The sequence below is a fragment of the Aethina tumida genome, chromosome 5 (assembly GCF_024364675.1).
Source record: "Aethina tumida isolate Nest 87 chromosome 5, icAetTumi1.1, whole genome shotgun sequence".
Taxonomy (NCBI): Eukaryota; Metazoa; Arthropoda; class Insecta; order Coleoptera; family Nitidulidae; genus Aethina; species Aethina tumida.
In genome coordinates, this window is record NC_065439.1 from 18386018 (window position 1) to 18410119 (window position 24102).

The window sequence follows — 24102 nt, forward strand, 5'->3', positions numbered from 1 at the left end:
AAAATGATTTAATGAGGATACGTCGCGGGTTGGGGGAAGTGAAATTGAAAAAACTTACTTCTCCAGGATTTGAAAAACTGGTGACGGCGTCCTGCGCACGTTGACGGGGTGGTTTTCGGATGCCTCTTCTTGCCCTCGCTTTGGCCGCGTAGTATATCCTGATGTAGACAAAGACCATTATACATGACGGTATGTAAAACGACCCCAGCGCACTGTACAACACGTAGCCCAGTTCCTCGCTCAACTGAAAACAACATAAAATTATTGTAATTATATACAGTTTTAAACGAATCTTTTAGTATACAGTTTATATATGCAGTTTTAAACGAATGGTTAAGTTTGAAATTGTTTAAATTATATAAAATAAATTTAACTCAAAGATGGACTTTTGTATTATTTTTTCGAATATCCTACATATTTAATCAGATTTAAATTTAAATGAAATGTGGACACATTTATTTATTAAACAGCTTTAAAAATAATAAATTACGTAATTAAATTTATGTATCTTTTAAACTAAATCGTATAACCTAAAAAAACTATTCAATATTGTAGAATCTAAAGAATCTAAAAAATCTAAAGAATCTAAAGAATCTAAAGAATCTAAAGAATCTAAAGAATCTAAAGAATCTAAAGAATCTAAAGAATCTAAAGAATCTAAAGAATCTAAAGAATCTAAAGAATCTAAAGAATCTAAAGAATCTAAAGAATCTAAAGAATCTAAAGAATCTAAAGAATCTAAAGAATCTAAAGAATCTAAAGAATCTAAAGAATCTAAAGAATCTAAAGAATCTAAAGAATCTAAAGAATCTAAAGAATCTAAAGAATCTAAAGAATCTAAAGAATCTAAAGAATCTAAAGAATCTAAAGAATCTAAAGAATCTAAAGAATCTAAAGAATCTAAAGAATCTAAAGAATCTAAAGAATCTAAAGAATCTAAAGAATCTAAAGAATCTAAAGAATCTAAAGAATCTAAAGAATCTAAAGAATCTAAAGAATCTAAAGAATCTAAAGAATCTAAAGAATCTAAAGAATCTAAAGAATCTAAAGAATCTAAAGAATCTAAAGAATCTAAAGAATCTAAAGAATCTAAAGAATCTAAAGAATCTAAAGAATCTAAAGAATCTAAAGAATCTAAAGAATCTAAAGAATCTAAAGAATCTAAAGAATCTAAAGAATCTAAAGAATCTAAAGAATCTAAAGAATCTAAAAAATCTAAAGAATCTAAAGAATCTAAAGAATCTAAAGAATCTAAAGAATCTAAAGAATCTAAAGAATCTAAAGAATCTAAAGAATCTAAAGAATCTAAAGAATCTAAAGAATCTAAAGAATCTAAAGAATCTAAAGAATCTAAAGAATCTAAAGAATCTAAAGAATCTAAAGAATCTAAAGAATCTAAAGAATCTAAAGAATCTAAAGAATCTAAAGAATCTAAAGAATATAATGAATCTAAAGAATCTAAAGAATCTAAAGAATCAAAAGAATCTAAAGAATCTGAAGAATCTGAAGAATCTGAAGAATCTGAAGAATCTGAAGAATCTGAAGAATCTGAAGAATCTGAAGAATCTGAAGAATCTGAAGAATCTGAAGAATCTGAAGAATCTGAAGAATCTGAAGAATCTGAAGAATCTGAAGAATCTGAAGAATCTGAAGAATCTGAAGAATCTGAAGAATCTGAAGAATCTGAAGAATCTGAAGAATCTGAAGAATCTGAAGAATCTGAAGAATCTGAAAAATCTAATGAATCTAAAGAATCTAAAGAATCTGAAGAATCTGAAGAATCTGAAGAATCTGAAGAATCTGAAGAATCTGAAGAATCTGAAGAATCTGAAGAATCTGAAGAATCTGAAGAATCTGAAGAATCTCAAGAATCTAAAGAATCTATAGAATCTAAAGAATCTAAAGAATCTAAAGAATCTAAAGAATCTAAAGAATCTAAAGAATCTAAAGAAGCTAAAGAATCTAAAGAATCTAAAGAATCTAAAGAATCTAAAAAAACTAAAGAATCTAAAGAAACAATCTATAAAAAGAAAATATCTCGTATTTCTTAAATGTTGTGCAAAAATAATGAGAAAAACTATAAATTAATTATTAATAAAATAAAAACAAAAATAAAAACATTTTATTTTAGTCCAATGTATTGTTATTAATTTTTAAAAACAGCATTACATGAAAAACATGTAAAAATACCGTTTGCTTCTAACAAATAAACCATTAAAAGTCTATTTTCCCCTTAATAACGAACGTTTCGTTGAATCTTTTTTATTTGGGTCTTTCGTACTTGAAAGTAAATACTCTTATATTCCTATTTCTTTTGTAGCCGGAGTTTTTATTGTTTAGGAGACGAGAAAAATCAAATACTAAATCTTTTTACTATTCACGTGCACCTCAAGATATATTAGCTTCCATTCTCTTTTATTTACCTACTTTATAAGATAAGACCATGTCGTGTAACTTTGATCTAAATTCGTTTGCTTAGGTTTTAGTTTTAAATGAAGTTAATAATAAAGCAACTTTAAACAATATTAAAGTTTCAATGTTTTTATTTGGAAGACCTCTAATTATAAATTATGGCATATTGAAAATCTTTTAAGCAGAGAAGTTTTCGCGTTATTACGTGAAACACAAAAGAAGTGAACCGTACGAAAGCCCTTTAGAAACAATATTTATTTTTCCAATACTTTCTCATATTCGTAAGCGAAGCGCCAAGCTGCGCATTCCCGTTTTCTATATAGAGGGGAAAAGGCAGCAAACACAGGGAAAAAACCATAAGCCAACAGAGGAAAGCTGGGTATTTTCGAGGCCTTATTGCTCTATTAAAGCCGGTTTGTTTTAACTTTTTTTTCTTCTTGCCTGAGAGTGATAGGGCCACGGCACAAGATAATGCGCTTGATTTAACGTACATTTCATGTTGACGAATGAGAAACGTGTGTTTTTGTCGTCGCCCGTTTTTATCAGGTTTCTTCTACTAAATTGAACACATATTTTCCTCCAAGAAATTACTTTAAAATAACTAGTTATGTTTCACGTTACAAATGTTCCCTCGTTTTCTGCCCGTGTCCCGCCGTCTCCTGTGACATATGTCGAACCCCTGAACCAGCTACGAGCGACATTTATCAAACGTGCTTATTAATTTCTGTTTTATTATTGCCGCCCTCGGTGAATGTTTAGTAATACGAACGTTTCGCGGAACCGGAGCCTGCCAACCTAACCTGTCTAATGTAACTTTCCCAACCCTGATAAAACAAGTAGGTAAACTATTGGAAATAGTTGTAGATCGATACGGTTCTACTTGTCCGGAACGCAGAAGACAGGTACGTGGTGGAAGTCTGAGCAGATGCAACTCTCTAAAGAAATCCACAACACGAGATAACAAATAAAGTTATGGAATGTGTTTGCACTATGAAATTTCGTTGGAACAGTTTCGGGTAAGCGAGGGCGGGAAAGTTACGGGACAATTTTAAACTGTGTATTATTCAGACGCAGCTATTAAATTATTCGGCAGCGGAAATTCCCCTTGACAATAAGTGTGCGAGTAAAAATTTTCATATGCGAGAGGAAGTAATACCGGGCGCGGTAACTTAATATGAAGACAGGCACGCCTCTTTATCAAAACTTATTTGCCAAATGCGATTTGTCGCGTACCGAAAATTACCAAAATTGAAAAACGTTAGCGCAAATCAAATTCCACGTCGTGTCTCCGATTTATCTATCGCTGCGAAAACGTATAAACACCGTAATTTTCATAGAGAAACGTCCTAATTGCGTTTGCAGGGCAACCGACCGCAATTGTTTACACGAAAACAAAATTGTTTATTAATTAGGCCATTTAAATGGATTTACGAATGTAATGGCGTTTGAAAATTAAAATATGTACGTGCAATTAAAACGGGGCTCGAAAAAGTTCCAAGTTTCCATTTCCTCTTCGTATTAATACGTTGGTTCAGGCCCAAGATGGATGGCGGTGAGTAGACGCAGAAATTAATCTTGGCCTGTTTAAATAATTGTTATTAAAATTTACGGTGCATTTATTCTAGTACTTAATCATTTCGTTGAAAAAACCGCCGCGGAATATAAATTAGGGCCTCGGTGAGATGAGAGGAATTTTTTAATAAATGGAAAGCCCGACCGCCATAGTGTGGCCGTCACGGAAATAAATTTAATAAATAACTCGAATGTCTTAGACGAATATTAACACTAAGATCTGAAATAAACAAAAGCAGTTGTAATATGAACAACTAGAAATGTAAATAAAGGTTTTTCTTGTTTTTAAAATTTTTACATTTATTTATAATAATAATAGTATTTCTTGAAGCTGTTTAATGAATATAAAAAAAAGATTCAGATCTCTTTTACAGTCTAAAGTACGAAAGGAAAGACTTGTATTGTTAGTTTTTCAGTTGTTATATTGATTTAAAAAAGTAATAATATAAAACTTTTTTTTCTACTTTTTTCCTTTAAAAAAATATTAAAAATTATTTTGATACACTCAACAATATAATTTATTAATGTATGTTTAAATTTATTTATTTACAAGTTGTTTATTACACTTCTATAACCAAAAAATTTTTAATTATAAAAATTTCATGTGAAAATTATTGTGAAATAAATTTCTTCTCTCGAACAATTTAGTTTCGAAGAAAATTAGTAGTAAATACTAATGAGCCATACTTTCGAAATTTCTTGGGTGCATTAATTGCTACAATTACGAATGGTAGCCTTAAAGAAATATATATACATTCAGTCTATATATAAATATAACGATGTTACGAAAAACGTAAAAATTTACTAAAAACGTAAAAAACTACTAAAATCTCAAAAATTCATTAAAAACGTGAGGAATTACTAAAAACGTAATTCAATACGATCAAATTTCATACGATTAAAAACCGTACGATCAATTTCCATACGATGAAAATCCGTACGATCAAAATCCATGTGATCATTTTCCATACGATCAAAATCCATACAATCAAAATCTATACGATCATTTTCGATATGATCAAAATCCATACGATCATTTTCATGGGTTCAAAATCCATATGATCATTTTCCATATGATCAAAATCCATACGATTATTTTCCATATGATCATTTTCCATAGGATCAAATGTTTGCATTTATTTATTAACTAATTTAAAAAACTTAATAAAAGCTTTTCTTTTTATATTTTTTATTTTCCACAATTACCTGAAGACTTTTATATTCACTAAATTTACTCCATTATATTAATAACAATTTAAATTTATTTAATAACTTAAAGTTTTAGACCGTTCGTTTAAAAATATATGTGAATATTCCTATATTCATTAAATAGTTTTAAGAAATATTACAGTTATTTAAATTCCTCACACATTGCTATTTTAGTAATAAATGTTTACATTGAAATAAATTGATTTAAAAAATAGTAATACAAAAGTTTCTTTTTATAATTTTTATTCTAGTGTATATCCTTCATATATCATTTTTATTTGAATACTTCCGTATTGATTAAATTATTCTAAGAAATATTAAAAATTATTTAAATACACTCAGCAATTAATGAATTATTAGATTTAAATAAATAATAAATAATATTTTTCTTTTTATATTTTTTATCTATTCTGTTAATTCTAAACAGTTTTGCACTATATATTTATTTAATAAGAAATAAAAATTTTCTTTTATTTTAGGATTTGATTTAGAAAATATATAAAACAAAATTATTCAACAGTTTCAAAAAATATTAGAATAAAATAATAAAAAAAGTTATAACTGAAAAATATAATACATTTAAATTTTTAATATATTTTTTTTAACCTAGTTTTGTCACAATTTTATAAAGCTACAATAATTTGTAATCAATCGTTTTTATGTATTTTTCAATTTATTGAGTAATAAAAGCGTACTGAAACTTAATTTCGTTTTAATTGCTATTTGAAAATGGACCCTTAATTAATTTTCGATAATTCATTCATTTATGTACGGCATTATTGATTTAAATTAAACATAATATCCTATTGTTTTTGTCAGACTATATAGGTATTTTATTATTTAGCTTATTTATTATTAAAATATTAATACACAAATTGTGAACAAACACGTATAACTCAAATAACAATATTGAACTTTTCATATTTCTATATTTTGTCAAGCATAAAAAAGTTTTATTTAATCAAATATGTACCTTTTCACACACGATAAAATTTAAATATATATTTCAATATTATTTTATATTTTTACAGCAGTTATATTTTAAGCGGGTTGCTTGCATCAAGTGGATAATACTATTATCCTTGAAAGCATTTTAAATATTACGGAGGGTACAGGAACATAAAGGCTGTATTAAAAATAAATTTGATGGAAAGTTGGAAAACTTGTAAATTTCATTGTTTGCAGTGCTTAACACACTGAGGAAATTATCACGTTATTTTCAGCACGTACTTTCGCAGCGGATATTTCAAAATTAATTAAGCTGAAAAAATAACAATATTTTTTACCAACAGGACTATGTAAATATAAAACAGTCATCTAGTGAAAAACAGGAAATTAAATTTATGTTGAATAAATATGCCACACCACACTAGACTGACAAATTCGATTAATCGATTCATCCATGTCCGCCCTTTCTTTAATAATCTATGTGGACCGCAAAACCCGGAAATAATTTCAGTAACTCATTAGTCGGTGATAAAAACAATCAGCTCGTCCGTTAGATAAAATGCAAGATAATAATACAATTATTAAATTTATCAGCGGGTTCCACGGTCCACTATTGATTTTCGCACTGAGAAGCACGTAAAAGCTGGCGAAGCTGACGGCGCGAAAAGCTGTGCGTTGTTTTAAATTCATTTTAAAAAACGGACATTCGATGTACGCTCGAGTGGAAGCAAAAATAAACTGTTTATAAAAGAAAAAACCTTGAGCAATTTCTGTCCGTACGCGTTCGCCTCATCCCAGGCGAACGGACGGGACGAGAGAGAATATAATCAGGGTCGTTCGTTACATTTATAATACCATTCTGCAGCATTACATTAGTCCTTTTTTCATTTCTAACCGCATTTGCATACTTAAACTTATTTACATGTTTATGTGGTCTCTTTCACCGTTCCCACCGTTTTCACCGTTCCTTTATCCCGATTCCTTTATATCGCTTTTAATGCCTCGCAGCAGTTTGGACGCGACCAATTGTTTAGCGTAATGAAACGTCCGAAACACGATTAAATAAAATATCGGAAAAAAATCCGTCACGAAGTAATAACAATAACCGTAATACAAAAGGGGACGCGGAATGTGGGCCGGAAAACTAATGGGTAACAGTTAAAACGTCGTCGGTCGGCATTGTGTTGCGCAGGATGTGGCAATGGCGAAACTTTCCAAAGAATCGCTTAAATGTGCCTAATTGGCAACGTGCAATAGTTTAAAAGTTCTCAGCTGGCCCAAGCTGCAATTACATTACGGTGGGGAATTTGTCAGTTGCAATTTATATTTTACTTGGCTCTTTGTTTCTGTGTAAATTTTCCATGCATTTTAAATTAAGGTTTTTACATATCTAAGCATTTTATTTGAGATTGGTGTTTGGAAATATAGACGGAAAACGTAATTAAACTGAATGGCCAAACTTAAAATACAAATTGTAAGAAAACTCACTCTATTTTAAGTATAAATTGAAAGTAGTTAACTCATAAAATAACATTTTTGTAGGCTAATTATCTGATAACATTTTGTGAATTAATGCTTTAAAATTTAATATTATAACAGACTAAAGAATTTAGTAGATTTAACAAACGAATTAATTGTAATTAAATAATAATAAATCGAAAATTTTAATTAAAACATTTTATTTGTTCATATATGCCGTTTCATATAAATTAAATTGAACTTCAGCAAAAATTATTTAATATAATGAAGTCAAAATTTGATATTAAATGTAATAATTCGAAATTATATTATTAGAATTATGTCTAGTGATTCTCCAATGTTTTTTATATATCCAAGCTATTTATATATATTTAGAAATATAGATAAACTTAATTTTCATATTATAAAGAAAATCATATTTTATCAACAAATTGAACTCAGTTAATCAGAAAATAAACGTTTTTTAACATTTGCTTTAAGATTTATTAAAATTTATCAAAAAAAAAAAAAAAAAAATAAATAATTGCTAATAAAATTCTATTACTACTTATATTAACAAATAATAAAATATATGATGAATAAAACATTTTACAAATTAATAAAAATTAATTAAATTATTTATGCATTATTCAATATGTAAATGATTTAAATAAATTAATTTAAACTCTAACAAAATTTATTTAAATTAATGAGGTTGAAATTTCGAATTAAATATTATAATCCGGAATTATATTATATTGCAAAAATTATTTAAATACACAATTTTAAATTTTAATTAAAATTTTGATGTAACATATTTTTATTTAGATTCTGACAAAAGAAAAAAAGTATTTAGCATATACAAAAGTTATTTTTAAAAAGCAATGATACAATTTTATGGAACGAACTTCATTATAATTTAATAAAATATGATAACAATGGTGTAATAATATAATATGAATGAATAAAGTGCATAGGTATTTAATTATTTAAAATACATTAGAATTCCAATCAAAATTTGCAATAATTGTATTTAAATAGTGTATTATATAATATTAAAATTGATATTTTATAATTTGATTATAGAGTACAAAACATATCTCGTTATTTGATTTTCATTACCACTGTTACTATACGTGAAAGGGTGAAAATAACTGAATAATGACCCAAATATTTAAGTAAAAATCTGTTTGTTTACATATTCATACGGATTACCATAAATAATGTATAAATTAGTGAAAAGCGGGTATTTTCCCTCGGGCGTGCCTTTCATTAAACTTGATATAATTTCGTAATAGAGAGTAATTTTCACAGAAATAGGAATTTCACAGTCATCTCTAATGTTAGACCTTTCCCGGTTCCTATCCTCGAACGCCAATTATTATGGGGTCTAATTTATTCTTTCATCCTTCTATTGAACCCCATAATACACTCCGATAAATTCGTGTAATCATACCCAAATAATTATAATCATTCCTTCAATTCGTCCCAGTTCATTTTAGTATTTTATATAATACATAAAAATATCTAGTGAAAGGGAACGATTTATATTCGCTGGTTGAAAATTGAGTTTTGTGTGGACCGGGTCCGAATTTTGATGGTTCGATTTTCGGGCAGTAAAAAAAAAAAATTTTGATCGTGTGACGGGCGACAGGTTACGCGGCGCGAACGGTATCAGTAAAATCTCCGGGAGCCGTCGAATAATAAAGGGGGAAGGCGGCACTTTATACGTCCCGGAGTTTTGGCATAATCGAAAATGTGTAAAATGTCGGGACATAAAGGATGATAGAATTTCAGAAAGGGGTTCCTGTGCTATGACCATAACATTACTTGGATCGCATGCCACCTTTCGACCGGCATCTTGTGCAATGGCTGGCCCGCCTAACCCCCTTCGAGCTACGGCCCCTCCTCCACCCATTTCGTCGCTTTTCTTCTGCTTTTTCATATTTTACACGCAGATGTTTGGAAATACACTTCACGTGGGCGGGATAAGCGGTTTTATGGCTCTTATTTTTACCGATACATGAATGTTTATCATCGATTTTCCTTTTCTTTCAACATCTCCAACAAACGCTTTTTTAACAAAGTGTATTTCTTTATTGTTACATTTTGTGAAGATTTCAGATTGATTTTTACTTTAAGTTGCAGGTAACATCCTAATGAAAGGAAAGTAATTGTTATTATATATTGACTAAATTACTGCATGACCAAATTACCAAATGACTGAATAACGAAAAATAGTTAAATAGTACTAACCGTACCTAATGACCAAATGACGAAATTACCCAATGAGTGAATTACCTAATGACTAAATTACTTCATGCCCAAATTACCGAATGACTGAGTTACTTAATGACCAAATAATGACCGAGTCACCTTATGACCAAATTACCAAATGTCTAAATGACGAAAAATAGTTAAACAGTTGGGAAAGTTGAATTGGACTAATTTAAGAATTTAGAAAAACTACATCTTTAGTGATTTTTTACAAATTTAGTAAATAAATTATTACCGATATTACAAAAAAAAAAGAAAGTCACTATGAGTATAAAAAAATATTAAAGTCCACTAAAAATGTAGAATGTAATTAATATCCCAAATAAATCATTAATTCATTCACCAAAAATGCAAAAATTTTCTACAATCCAAAAAAGTTACTAAAATTCCGAAAGTCCACTAAAAATGTAGAATGTAATTAATATCCCAAATAAATCATTAATTCATTCACCAAAAATGCAAAAATTTTCTGCAATCCAAAAAAGTTACTAAAATTCCGAAATGACAAAATTACCTAATGACCAAATGAGCAAATGTCTAATATTAAGAAAAATGGCAAAAAGCGTAATTTATGAACTATTCTTTCATGCGTTAGTTATTCAGAGAATATTCTTTGTTTGTTGTAGAAATTGTTATGCAACTTATAATTGTAATAAATGACAAAAATGTAATTTTAATGTGTTAAAATGTAAAATATGTAATATATAGGAATCCATACAAGTTTTTCCTTTTCTTTTAATATATTTATGTATAAAATAATAAATTAATTATAGAAAATATATTGATAAAAAAGTTTAATTGATTCTTTTATAACGAATTATATTTTTTCATTTTGTGCATAGATTTGATGTCACATTAATTGTACCAGATGTGAACAATAAAAAATAATTATAATAACAAATGTAACAAATAGCAAAAATGTATTTTTTAGAATTTATTACAAGCAAGTTTAATTAATTATAATTATATTATAATAAGATTTGATAAATGATTAAAAATAAATTAATTATTTTATAAAATAATAAAAATGATAATCAGTTTGAATTATGCACATATACATTTACAAGCAACAATATATTAAAATTGATCTGATAAAACAATTAAATTAATTCATTTGTAACTCATTCATCAAAAATGCAAAAATTTTCTATAATCCAAAAAAGTTATTAAAAACGTATCAATTTACTAAAATTCCGAAATGACAAAATTACCTAATGACCAAATGTCTAACATCACGAAAAATGGCAAAAAGGGTAATTTATGAACTAATTTTCATGTGTTAGTTATTCAAAGAATATTCTTTGTTAATTGTTGAAATTGTTACACAACTTATAATTGTAATAAATGGCAAAAATGTAATTTTAATGTATTAAAATATAAAATATGTAATATATTGAAATCCATACAAGTTTTTCCTTTTCTTTTAATATATTTATGTATATAATAAAAAATTAATTATAGAAAATATATTGATAAACAAGTTCAATAGATTCAAATTCTTTTATAACGAAGTGTATTTTTTCATTTTGTGCATAGATTTGATATGATTAATTGTATCAGATGTGATCTATAAAAAAATAATTATAGTGACAAATGTAATAAATAGCAAAAATGTATTTTTTAGAATTTATTACAAGCAAGTTTAATTAATTATAATTATATTATAATAAAATTTGATAAATGATTAAAAATAAATTAATTATTTTATAAAATAATAAAAATGATTTCCCGTTTGAATTATGCACAGATACATTTACAAGCAACAATATATTAAAATTGTTCTGATAAAACAATTAAATCAATTCATTAGTAAAATCTGTTAAATTATTTAACGCACATATTTAATTTAATACTATAATAATCCCATTATTAATGGTACGGTACGTTTTATATCGTTTGCAACAATTAATAATTACATCGTGATTGACGTTTCACTCTCGTTAAAATATTGTTCATGCTTGGAAGATGCCGGAACGCCTTCCTGAAAATCCTCGAGCGAAACTAGCATGTTGTGGTGTATTTTTACGACTTTCATTAAAGTCCTTCAACCCGCACCCTGAATACAAGACCGGGCATTATAATAAGCGCGGAGAATGCAGTCCGGGGCAAAATAAAAGTGTTTCCTGGAGACCAATATATCATTTTACTCGTTTCACGCTGCTTAATATCTGGAATGGTTTACGTGATGAAAATGGTTGTGGCCTGGACGAGTCTGGCTGGCAGCGTCTTCTTCCCTCTTAAAACGCTCCCATTTCAAACGGCCAAGTCGATACGGATACGAATGTCACATGATCGCCGTTAAGCTTAATCTCACATGTGATGCAATGTAATGTATGGAAAATAGTCGCGGGGAAATTATCCACTGACAATTCGCTCAAAATTACTGACATTACGTTTGCGAATCACGGGAATTGTTTTCTGTCAGTTTAATGGATCCCGGCGAACGGTTATGTCCCATATTTGCGAACTTTATCCCTTATTGTGGTGGTAAAAACGGTACGTTACGACCTCATTACCCCAAAATGGCAATAATCATCGTTGTACCGCGACGCGGATAAAATATTTCACTTTCCAAGACGTTTTCCGTAATTAAACGGTGTAAGGACCGCTGTTCTGGAAGTTACGGTCCCCAGGAAGAGCTCCTTAAGTATGTGTGTAAAAATAATAGGTCAAACTGGTTGTTAACAACGGCCATTAAAAATAAATATATAGAGGGTGGGAAGTTTTAATTCGATTGGGAAATGTTCCGTTTTATGTCCTACTTAATATTAAATTATGTTTTATTTATTTTCGAATTATATACTGGAAACTTTTGCAATTGTATAAAGGTTTTATTAGTTTTTTATTAAACCTATTATTTAGGGCTTTTAAATTAGATAAATCCACTCCTCCATTCACGCCAATATTTCATCGAATTGAAAGAATCTAAACCAAATTATTTTCACTTGTATTAAACGATTGTTTATTGTCCTGAATATTCTACAGGTTTTTCCCTGTTAGCTTCTCCGCCAGTTTCGACCGCTATAATTAATGGTTCGTCCAGTTCCGTGAGCGAACCAAGTTGCAGGGAGCGTTTCGGAATCCATTCCACTTCTAATTTCCGCATTTCCAGATGCACGTACCAACAGATACGTGATAGGCACCGCTAATCTTCTGCCACCAACTCGAGTTTTCTACTTGATAACTGCCATTAGTTTATTTATTGGGCGATAAAGTTGCGACACATTATCATTACAATGTCTCCGAATAAATACTGGAGTTGTTTTCGTGCTGTTTTGAAACATAACGCAGAATATTTTGCACACGAATTCATAATCTAATCTCGATTTATCCGTCCATCGGATGTATTTATAAACATCCCGCTCCGTTTCGCGTTTGAGGAACGAAACGCGAGGTTTACGTTTTATTTTTCGGTTGTCGTCTGCAACGCCGTATGAACTCTAAATTTATGACATAATGAAAGGTCCCTATTTACAGACAATGCTCGTGTTATAGCATTTCCGGTTTGCGCTTTTCATTGGAAATTCGTTTTGTACATTTCATTGACTGGCTCTGTTACTGGTTAGCGGGAACCAATAAATAAAATTGGAATTCTCGAACAAATTTACTTGCTGCGTAATGGAAAATTGGATTTTACACAAAAGTTAAATATTGAAAGTTTTACGGTTTTATTTGCTTAAAAGTGTTTCTCGTAATTAGAGCCGCTCTTGCTCTTTACTTTGAACTCGTGTTAAAATCAGGAGTGTTGTCTCAATCTAACGATTATTAACGAAACGTTCGAATAAACGTTCTCTAGAAAATTTTAATTTAAGCAACCATCTTCCGGTTCCACCATTCCTAACTAAAAGTGATCAATTTGTTATTATTTTCTTGGATTACTGGAAATTTGAGACAAGCACTTTTTAACGGCAATTTTTTTATTAACGTAAGTAACTCTTTACGTTTTTTACTCAACTAAATTAATGTGTTCTAGACTTAGTATTGTATAATATTGTTTTGTATCAATTTAAGTTAAAAAGTCATTTAACATTAGTATGGGCACAACGAAATGTAAAATCCAACCACAATTTTTTAGAAAGTTTTACGGTTTTATTTGCTTAAAAGTGTTTCTCGTAATTAGAGCCGCTCTTGCTCTTTACTTTGAACTCGTGTTAAAATCAGGAGTGTTGTCTCAATCTAACGATTATTAACGAAACGTTCGAATAAACGTTCTCTAGAAAATTTTAATTTAAGCAACCATCTTCCGGTTCCACCATTCCTAACTAAAAGTGATCAATTTGTTATTATTTTCTTGGATTACTGGGAATTTGAGACAAGCACTTTTTAACGGCAATTTTTTTATTAACGTAAGTAACTCTTTACGTTTTTTACTCAACTAAATTAATGTGTTCTAGACTTAGTATTGTATAATATTGTTTTGTATCAATTTAAGTTAAAAAGTCATTTAACATTAGTATGGGCACAACGAAATGTAAAATCCAACCACAATTTTTTAGAAAGTTTTACGGTTTTATTTGCTTAAAAGTGTTTCTCGTAATTAGAGCCGTTCTTGCTCTTTACTTTTGAACTGCTGTTAAAATCAGGAGTGTTGTCTCAATCTAACGATTATTAACGAAACGTTCGAATAAACGTTCTCTAGAAAATTGTAATTTAAGCAACCATCTTCCAGTTCCGCCATCCCTAACTAAAAGTGATCAATTTGTTATTATTTTCATGGATTACTGGAAATTTGAGACAAGTACTTTTTAACGGTAATTTTTTTATTAACGTAAGTAACTCTTTACATTTTTTACTCAACTAAATTAATGTGTTCCAGACTTAGTATTGTATAATATTGTTTTGTATCAATTTAAGTTAAAAAGTCATTTAACATTAGTATGGGGACAACGAAATGTAAAATCCAACCACAGTTTTTTAGAAAGTTTTACGGTTTTATTTGCTTAAAAGTGTTTCTCGTAATTAGAGCCGTTCTTGCTCTTTACTTTTGAACTCCTGTTAAAATCAGGATTGTTGTCTCAATCTAATGATTATTAATGGAACGCTGGAATAAACGTTCTCTAGAAAATTGTAATTTAAGCAACCATCTTCCGGTTCCGTCATCCCTAACTAAAATTGATCAATTTGTTATTATTTTCATGGATTACTGGAAATTTGAGACAAGTACTTTTTAACGGTAATTTTTTTATTAACGTAAGTAACTCTTTACATTTTTTACTCAACTAAACTAATGTGTTCCAGACTTAGTATTGTATAATATTGTTTTGTATCAATTTAAGTTAAAAAGTCATTTAACATTAGTATGGGGACAACGAAATGTAAAATCCAACCACAGTTTTTTAGAAAGTTTTACGGTTTTATTTGCTTAAAAGTGTTTCTCGTAATTAAAGCTGCTCTTGCTCCTTACTTTTGAACTCGTGTTAAAATCAGGAGTGTTGTCTCAATCTAACGATTATTAACGAAACGTTCGAATAAACGTTCTCTAGAAAATTGTAATTTAAGCAACCATCTTCCGGTTCCACCATCTCTAACTAAAAGTGATCAATTTGTTATTATTTTCTTGGATTATAGGAAATTTGAGACAAGTACTTTTTAACGGTAATTTTTTTATTAACGTAAGTAACTCTTTACATTTTTTTCTCAACTAAACTAATGTGTTCCAGACTTAGTATTGTATAATATTGTTTTGTATCAATTTAAGTTAAAAAGTCATTTAACATTAGTATGGGGACAACGAAATGTAAAATCCAACCACAGTTTTTTAGAAAGTTTTACGGTTTTATTTGCTTAAAAGTGTTTCTCGTAATTAGAGCCGTTCTTGCTCTTTACTTTTGAACTCCTGTTAAAATCAGGATTGTTGTCTCAATCTAATGATTATTAATGGAACGCTGGAATAAACGTTCTCTAGAAAATTGTAATTTAAGCAACCATCTTCCGGTTCCGTCATCCCTAACTAAAATTGATCAATTTGTTATTATTTTCATGGATTACTGGAAATTTGAGACAAGTACTTTTTAACGGTAATTTTTTTATTAACGTAAGTAACTCTTTACATTTTTTACTCAACTAAACTAATGTGTTCCAGACTTAGTATTGTATAATATTGTTTTGTATCAATTTAAGTTAAAAAGTCATTTAACATTAGTATGGGAACAACGAAACGTAAAATCCATCCACAGTCCAGTAAGTATAGTCAGTTTTTTTAGTTTTTAATTTTTTTATGTGTAATTAATATTTTACACTTTTTATATGAATTAAATTAAAAAATTAAAATTTAAGCTTTATAGAATAGTTTTGTTTAAATTTAATTCAAAACGTCATATAAAAATAGGGGCAGTATGAAATCAACTATTGATGTCAGTTTTTAAGAGTTACAAATTTTTTTATTACATAGTAAATTAAAAATAGTTAAAATAATTAGAGTAGTCCTTGTTCTTTGTTTTTGAACTCGTGATAAAATCAGGACTGAATCTAACGATTATTAACGAAATGTTCGAACAAACTTTCACTAGTAAATTGTAATTTAAGCAGCCATCTTCCGGTTCCGCCAGCCCTAACTGAAAGTGATCAATTCATTCTTATTTTCTCGGATTACTGGAGATTTGGAACAGGTCCCATAAATAAAACCAGGCGCGATCTTAAACGGAAAAGTCCATTTGTTATGTCAAGTCTTTTTATACGTTACGAATCTCCTACGAAATCTTCCGTCATTAGCATTCGAAATTGCTTTATTTAAATTTTGATATAATTGTGCCAAATCTTATTTTATGTGCCCAGGATTAACTATTAAAGCGAGTAGGGAGTGAGGATTTGGCCATGCTTTCGGGGATTGATCCAACTAATCTAGATTAAAATGTAAGAATTGACCCTTGACGTTGGATTAAAGGCAAACTGGGATCCAAGGGACTTCTTTTCAATAGAGAGATTTTCCCCGCAATTTCTGTTGACTGGAAGTGAACTGGAGCGGTAACATATATATTTGATCGAAATTAATATGAGTAAAAAGAATGGAATGAAAGAGAACGAACGTAACATTTATTTCCTGACGTAGGATTAGACGAATGGGGGACCCCAAAAAAATTGCACAGTGGAACGATTCCCTGAAATTATAATCTAATAATAATTTCTCCTTGGGAAATGACGATATGTAATTTCGTCCTTTTCCATCTCGGTGATTAAATATTACTGACATAAAAGGATGTTTTTATTTTTTACTGAAACGAAAGTGATGGCTAGATGGTTTTTTCAAGGCATCTGGCCATTTGCGAGATTATTAAATGTATACAAGCCTGCCACTAAAAGTTTAACACTTACACCAACACTCTTCATTCATTAGAAAGTTCGTGTAACAAAACAGTGCGGTAGAGTCAACGATACAAATATCATTCTATTAATGTAAAGTTGCAGCTTTTGCCGAACTCGGAGAAAGTTTTAGCAGTGTCGTAGACAAGCTAAGCAAGTAATAAAATTACTGAGTAGAGGCTGCAAACTCCCTAAGTGTGTTATATTATTATGTTGGAAGTTTTGCCCGATGAAAAAGTGTCATAGTCGAGTTACATTCAGTTAGAGTGAGTTTGCTTCCGGAAAATATTTATTGTGCGACCGCACTAACCCAATTTAACGTTATGGGGGTCCGTTATAATTGCCAGTGACGGTCGTGCAAAAAGGACGAATCCTGAGGCGGTTCGTTCAATTTAAATAACGCCGACGACATCCCCGAGTCCCGGCCGATAAAATTCGAAGGAACGACGCAACGAGAACATTTTTTCCATTCAGCCGCCCAGTAAATTTGCCAAAAATCCAATTAACCCGGACAGTTACTCCTCGTAATATGGAGTAAACGTAAACATTTCCATCGGAACACAAAAACAGATCGTTATGCAAATGGCAAGGCGAACGGCGGCTGCAATAAGGAACAACATTTCAAATTAAAATCAATTCTGAGTCATTGAGTAACAACAGGGGCGAAATTTAATAAAGTCCCCAGCGATTGCGCCACTCGCGCGGATATTTACTCGAGATTCATGCATTTCACTTGGTTAGGAACATTTCATTTCGTAGTTGGCACACATGGGATCTACATCATTCTAAATGGGCCAGGCCGCATATTCCAAATTCACTGTTCGTCGTTCACCAAAAATAGTTTCGCTCTGGCAAACGACCACCACGGCTCCAACAACGACCAATGCCGGTTTGACATTTGCTCAAGGACTGCGTTTTAAATTAAATTCAACGGTGGGGAAGAATTAAATACCGTTTACAGGCTTGAATTAACCAACGGGACATTTATTGTGTGTCCGTTAATTTTAATTGTCACACACACACAAGATTGATCATCGTTTGCTGAGGTGGAGATTGCAGGTCTTTGAGGCCGCAGATCGTCCCCAATCTGCCCGCGATTATTGAATCAGAGTGGAGATCGGTTCGGGTTTTCGTCTGTCGTTTATTGGTGTGAACTTGTTCTATGGTCTGAACACGTGTCAGTCCCTTTTGTCGGCATTGTCAATTTTCCGCAATTAAATCACTCATTCACTCCAATTTAATTCCATTTTTATGTTTTATATAAAACTGAACTCTCAGACAGTAATTGTGTCAATAAGATTTTTTAAAAATTTAGCATGGTTTTGTTTAAAATGTTATATGATTTACGCATGTATGTTTCGACACTTTTTAAATGAATTAACTAAAATTTTCTAGGCTTTATAGTATCGTTTTCTTTAAATATTTAAAACGTCATTTAAAAGAATGAACTGTATAAACTTGAAAGGCCATGAGACGATAAACATACCGAATAGGCCCCAGAAAGACATCGGGCACATAATTTCAGGGAATCTTAGTACTAATAAGATACTTCGATAGTGCGAGTTTCAGGTCTTTATCTATAACCGTTTCTGAGTAAATCGAAAATACTGAAAATTAGAAAAAAATAATTTTCTCAGCGCTGTGTGAATCGATTGATCTAGATGCCGGATATGTTTTGGGGGACGATGGTAGCTTTTCGGAAAAAAAATGAGAGCTATATCGATTCACAAGGACCTTAAAAAAATGAGTTTATTTTCTTAATTTCAATTTTTAACCATCTTACGATTACAACACAATTATGAAACTATTTTTTTTGAATTCCTCGTCCAATTTCCGATAAATATATGAGCTTTTTGAATTTTTAAAAACGGTACGCCATATTGAAAAAAAATAAAATCTATTTTTTTGCTCAAAAATCGGGTTTTTTAATAATTTTACTCTTGAACTGATATGATACGGAACTTGCTTGATTACTGAGCTAGTGAAAACAACAGAAAAAATTAGATGCACTCATATTAAAATATTTTTTTTTATTTAATATTTTTAACATCGATATTTAATGATGACTAGTCCCATTCGGAATGAAAATTCTTTTTTTAATAAAGCAATGCATAAGGGCATCTTGAGGAACAACTACTAGATTTGGATTAGAAACAGAACATACACAACAATATCTGTGAGTTGCAACAGTTCTCTTAATTTGAACATTCTTCTGTAACATCATCACATACAACGTCTAAATTGAATGATGAATCATCAGTGTTTGACTCATATTCCACCGATGTTTCTTGATCCTCATCTTCAAGTTTCATTTTCTTTTATTTTTTAACACGATAATTAGAACACAGAACGTCATCGACTGCAATTGGACACTCAAAAGCAGCTGAGAACTCTTCAGGATCTTCATCAGATTTTATACATTTTAGAGTACCTGGTGATTTTTTTTAAGAATTTTGAACAAATGCAACACTTGGAATTATTAGTTTTAGATGTTGACATATTTTTACTTATTTTCATTTATAAATATAGATAAAAATACAGCCAATGCTTCTTTGGACTGTCAACAGTCAATAATTTTAAGGTTATCTACAGATAAAGAAAAAAAAACAGTATTACCTGTTTTGAATTACAGTTCCATCTTATGGTCATTAAATTAATTAAATATCGATACAATAGTAATGTATATTGATTTTATAATTTCAGTGATTAATAAAGTTTATAATAGTAATTAAGTAGATTAAATAAAAAAAAAATTGATATGAGTGTATCTAATTTTTTCTGTTGTGTTCACAGCTCAGTAATCCCGTATCATATCAGTTCAAGAGTAAAATTATTAAAATTATTTTGAGCAAAAAAATTTTAATAATTTTACTTACTTTTTTTTTCAATGTGGCGTACCGTTTTTAAAAAATCCAAAAGCTCATATATTTATCGAAAATTGGACGAGGAATTCAAAAAAAATAGTTTCATAATTGTGTCGTAATCGTAAGATGGTTAAAAATTGAAATTAAGAAAATAAACTCATTTTTTAAGGTCCTCGTGAACCGATATAGCTCTCATTTTTTTTCCGAAAAGCTACCATCGTCCCCCAAAACATATCCGGCATCTAGATCAATCGATTCACACAGCGCTGAGAAAATTAATTTTTAAGAATTTTCATTATTTTCGATTTACTCAGAAGCGGTTATAGATAAAGACCTGAATGTCGCACTATCGAAGTATCTTATTAGTACTAAGATTTCCTGAAATTATGAGCCCGATCTCTTTCTGGGGCCGATTAGGTATATTTATCGTCTCATGGCCATTTTAAGTGTAAAATTGTTTTTCTGTACACATAAGTAACTTTTTATATATATTTTTTGTGAAATAAATAATTTTTTACAGTATGATCTTAAATTTAATTTTGAACATCATTTAATAGTCAACGCGGAAGAAATTCATAAATCAAATTACTTGTGCTGAAATTTTACGATAAAAAAGTAAGTATACGAAATGACAAAAAACCCACTGTTTTCTGTCACACAGAGTCAATCTAATTAGTGTCTCCGAAACTGCTGAAAATTTTCTGTGAAAAGCGACAAGATTGCTTGCGTCACCCCCGAAATGTTTGACATTAGCGTCACGTTATAAGTGCATTTTCCGGCTGGTTATGGGATTATTCTAAAGTCGACCGTTTCGGTAAATCCCTTTTGCCGCGGACCACGAATAGATTTTTAGTCCAACGTGAACGAATAATGAATTTACATTATTCATGGGGTGTTCTCCTGTGATCTTTATACGCCCGCATGGTTTTTTAATGGGGCTGTTTTGTCCGTGTATTGGTTAATTGACGGTGGAAATTTGTGTGTGCTGGGAACATATAATTATTGTTGGGGCTGTTCGGTATTAATTCATGTAGTTTGGTATTACGAGATATGTTGTTACATAATGTGAGGAATTTCGGATTCCTGTATAAGCTTTAATTATTTGCGGTTTCGGATGGAACGTAAAATTATGACAGTATTACGGTTTCCTATTTGCTGTGCGTCTCTATTACATTTTAAAACAACGCATGTGAATACTTTATTAATTGAATACCGAGGGAGTATTGGCACACCGCGGATGAAATTCAAATAATGCACACATTGGGCATGAAGATTTTTATACGTACGGGGCAATTTGGGACGTGGTTTATGCGCCCGAGAAAATGGATCACGAAGTAAAGAAATTGGGTCTCGTTCGGTGAGAAAATGGGGCACTGTGCGTGGAGGGTCATCAACTATACGTATACAGTGTTCGAGAAAGACACGATTTTTTTCCAATATCACCCCGGGTAATAACAATTGTATTCAACTCAGCTGTAAAATATGGATTCAATTTCGCTTCGGCTCCCTGTAATGTAGGTCGGTATATAAAGAAGCCAGTGGTGTTACAATTCAATAAAAATGGCGAATTCTGCTGAGTGTATATTACTATTCTTCTTTCGCGTTTTTATGTCGCCGTTTTTTAATACGATTTTTATTCCGATTTTATGGTGAAAGGGGCCGTGCACTTTTTACGGTCGTTGTAAATTAAAAAATCGTTCCTGTTTGTTTTTTTTTTGACAATTTTTTATTACATGCGCCGTCCCGTTATAAATTTTAAGTGCAAATATGGCAACGAAATATTGGCTATTTTATCTCTCCGGTTATGATTTATAAGTTTTCAGTTCCGCCGATTTTATTACGGTTTTATTTTATTTCATAACTGACCCCTCCCTGCGAGTTAAATGGGGAAACTGAATAAAACAATGGCTGCGCAAAACAACTAGATTTATTATATACTATGCAGAAAAGTACAAAACTCTTTTATACCCTAAACCGTATAAAAAGTTACGAATTGCATGTTTACAAACAGATGGCTCCGGGCTTTTTAAACTTGTATTCGAATCGAATAAGTTCGCGTGTGCATGTCCGTTTTTATAGAAATACATTTAACTGGAGCTATTTTTTTTTTCTATCCTTAGTTTTTATATAGTATCCCCTCGAAAGTAAAAAACTGAAAAGTTCGTCATCAACGGGCCATTCATCATAAAGCCGCAAACCGCGTAATAAATGAGTCGGCGAGAGCTTAAAAATCGGAAAAAGTTGGTCGGGCACGTTCTTAATAAATATTGTGAAATCTGCCGGGACACGGAATTAAGGACTCGGGAGTCGGCAGCAATATTATATAACTTTTTTATTCTCCGAAATGCGAGCCCGTCATTTAGTCGATTGTTTTTTAGTGGCGCCCGTGAAAAGGTGTCGATTCAACTTTTATAAAGCGACCGAAGTCTGATCCCAGTTTAAGTGGGGTGGTGGGACGGGGGGTTGGAACGGATTTGATCGGTCATTCGGCGAGGAGCAGGTGCGTCTTGAATTTTATCAAAGGAAAGACGTCAATTATTTCCCGGACGTGCGAACGTCCTTTATTTTAATAAAGCGGGCAATTTATTGAGATTTCGGTACGGGATAAATAATTCGGCATAAAAATTCATCTCACTATATTGTGCAGAAGATGTATGGCCCCATAGTTCTTGAGGTGTTACCAATATATCAAAGTTTTTTTGGCGTCGTCGAATTTTTCTTGGATGGTAATAAATTGCCTTTACAAAGGACCTAACTGACCAGAATGTTATATTTTATTTATGAGTGTTCCTTTTAATGTTGAATTTACTCCAGATATTACCTTCGACCATTCAGCTATTCATGACTTATTCAACGATGTCGTTTTTAAAACACGTAACTACAAATTGTATCTGAAAGTTTAATACCCGATACCATTATTGTTTATGACTTCATAGCACTTCGAAATTTATAAGCTCACCGATACTGTCATAAAAGATTTTATGTTTACATTAGTAAATTAAAAAACTGAAATACAGTTAATTAAATGGATTAAAGGAGGGTGATATTAATGAATTCTGTTACTGTTTGTTCATATAATTAGGTTGTTCATTAAATATATAAGTAAATGGTAATTTAGGTAATAAATATATTTATTAAATATAATTTACCAGAATTTCCTACATTATTGTGTATTACAATATTTTATGTTTTTTTATAATAAAATTTATGAAATTTATTTTTTATATATTTTAATACATTTTGGCAAAAGAAATAATTAAATATAATTCGGTATACACTATTTCGACGTATATTATAGTTAAATTGTTGGACAATTATATAATTTATAAAAAGTATTCGTGACAATGTAAATACTGGATCAAAATATAAATTAGAAAAAGGAACTTTTAAAAAATAAAAAGCAAAATAATTTAGAATATTTGAAAGATTACCAACAATTTAATCATTAATATAAATTAAATATATTTTTACAGAATACAAAAAAAATATCGAAATTTTTATAGACTTAAACTGATAGACTAGAAAGTATGAAGTAAAAAATTATAGAATATTTAAAAGATTATCAGAAATTTAAACGAATTAATTGGAATTAAACAGTTACATAATTTATAAACAGTATTCAGAATAATATGAATACAAAAAATCTTCCAAATTTTTATAAATTTAATTTGACAAAGTATAAAGTTACTTTTAAAAATAACAAGATAAACAAATAGTATATTAAAAAAACAAGAAATGTAAACATATTGTATTAATTAAAATTAAACAGTTATATAATTTATGTACAGTATTTGTGATAACAAAAATACAAATACATCATACAAATAAAAAAGACTAAAGCAACTTTCAACAAATTGGAAGTTAAAAAACTAGTATAAATATAGATTATTTATAAGATTATTAGATATTTAAAGTTAGTTGCATAATTCATAAACAGTATAATATAAACACAAATAGTCATCAAAATCTTTCAGGTTTAAATTATAAAAATTAAAACTAACTTTTAACAAATTGAAATATAAAATGACAAATATTTATAGAATATTTAATAGATCACAATTCA

At 30.0% G+C, this 24102-nt stretch overlaps 1 protein-coding gene across 1 annotated transcript in view; it reads right to left on the minus strand.

The window, feature by feature from the left end:
* LOC109606072 (alpha-2 adrenergic receptor) overlaps positions 1-24102 on the minus strand; it is a 201780-nt gene that overhangs the window by 5857 nt on the left and 171821 nt on the right. Inside the window, exon 2 of the mRNA XM_049967652.1 lies at positions 59-244. Coding sequence (XP_049823609.1) covers positions 59-244 — 186 coding nt within the window. The remainder of the gene's footprint in view (positions 1-58; positions 245-24102) is intronic.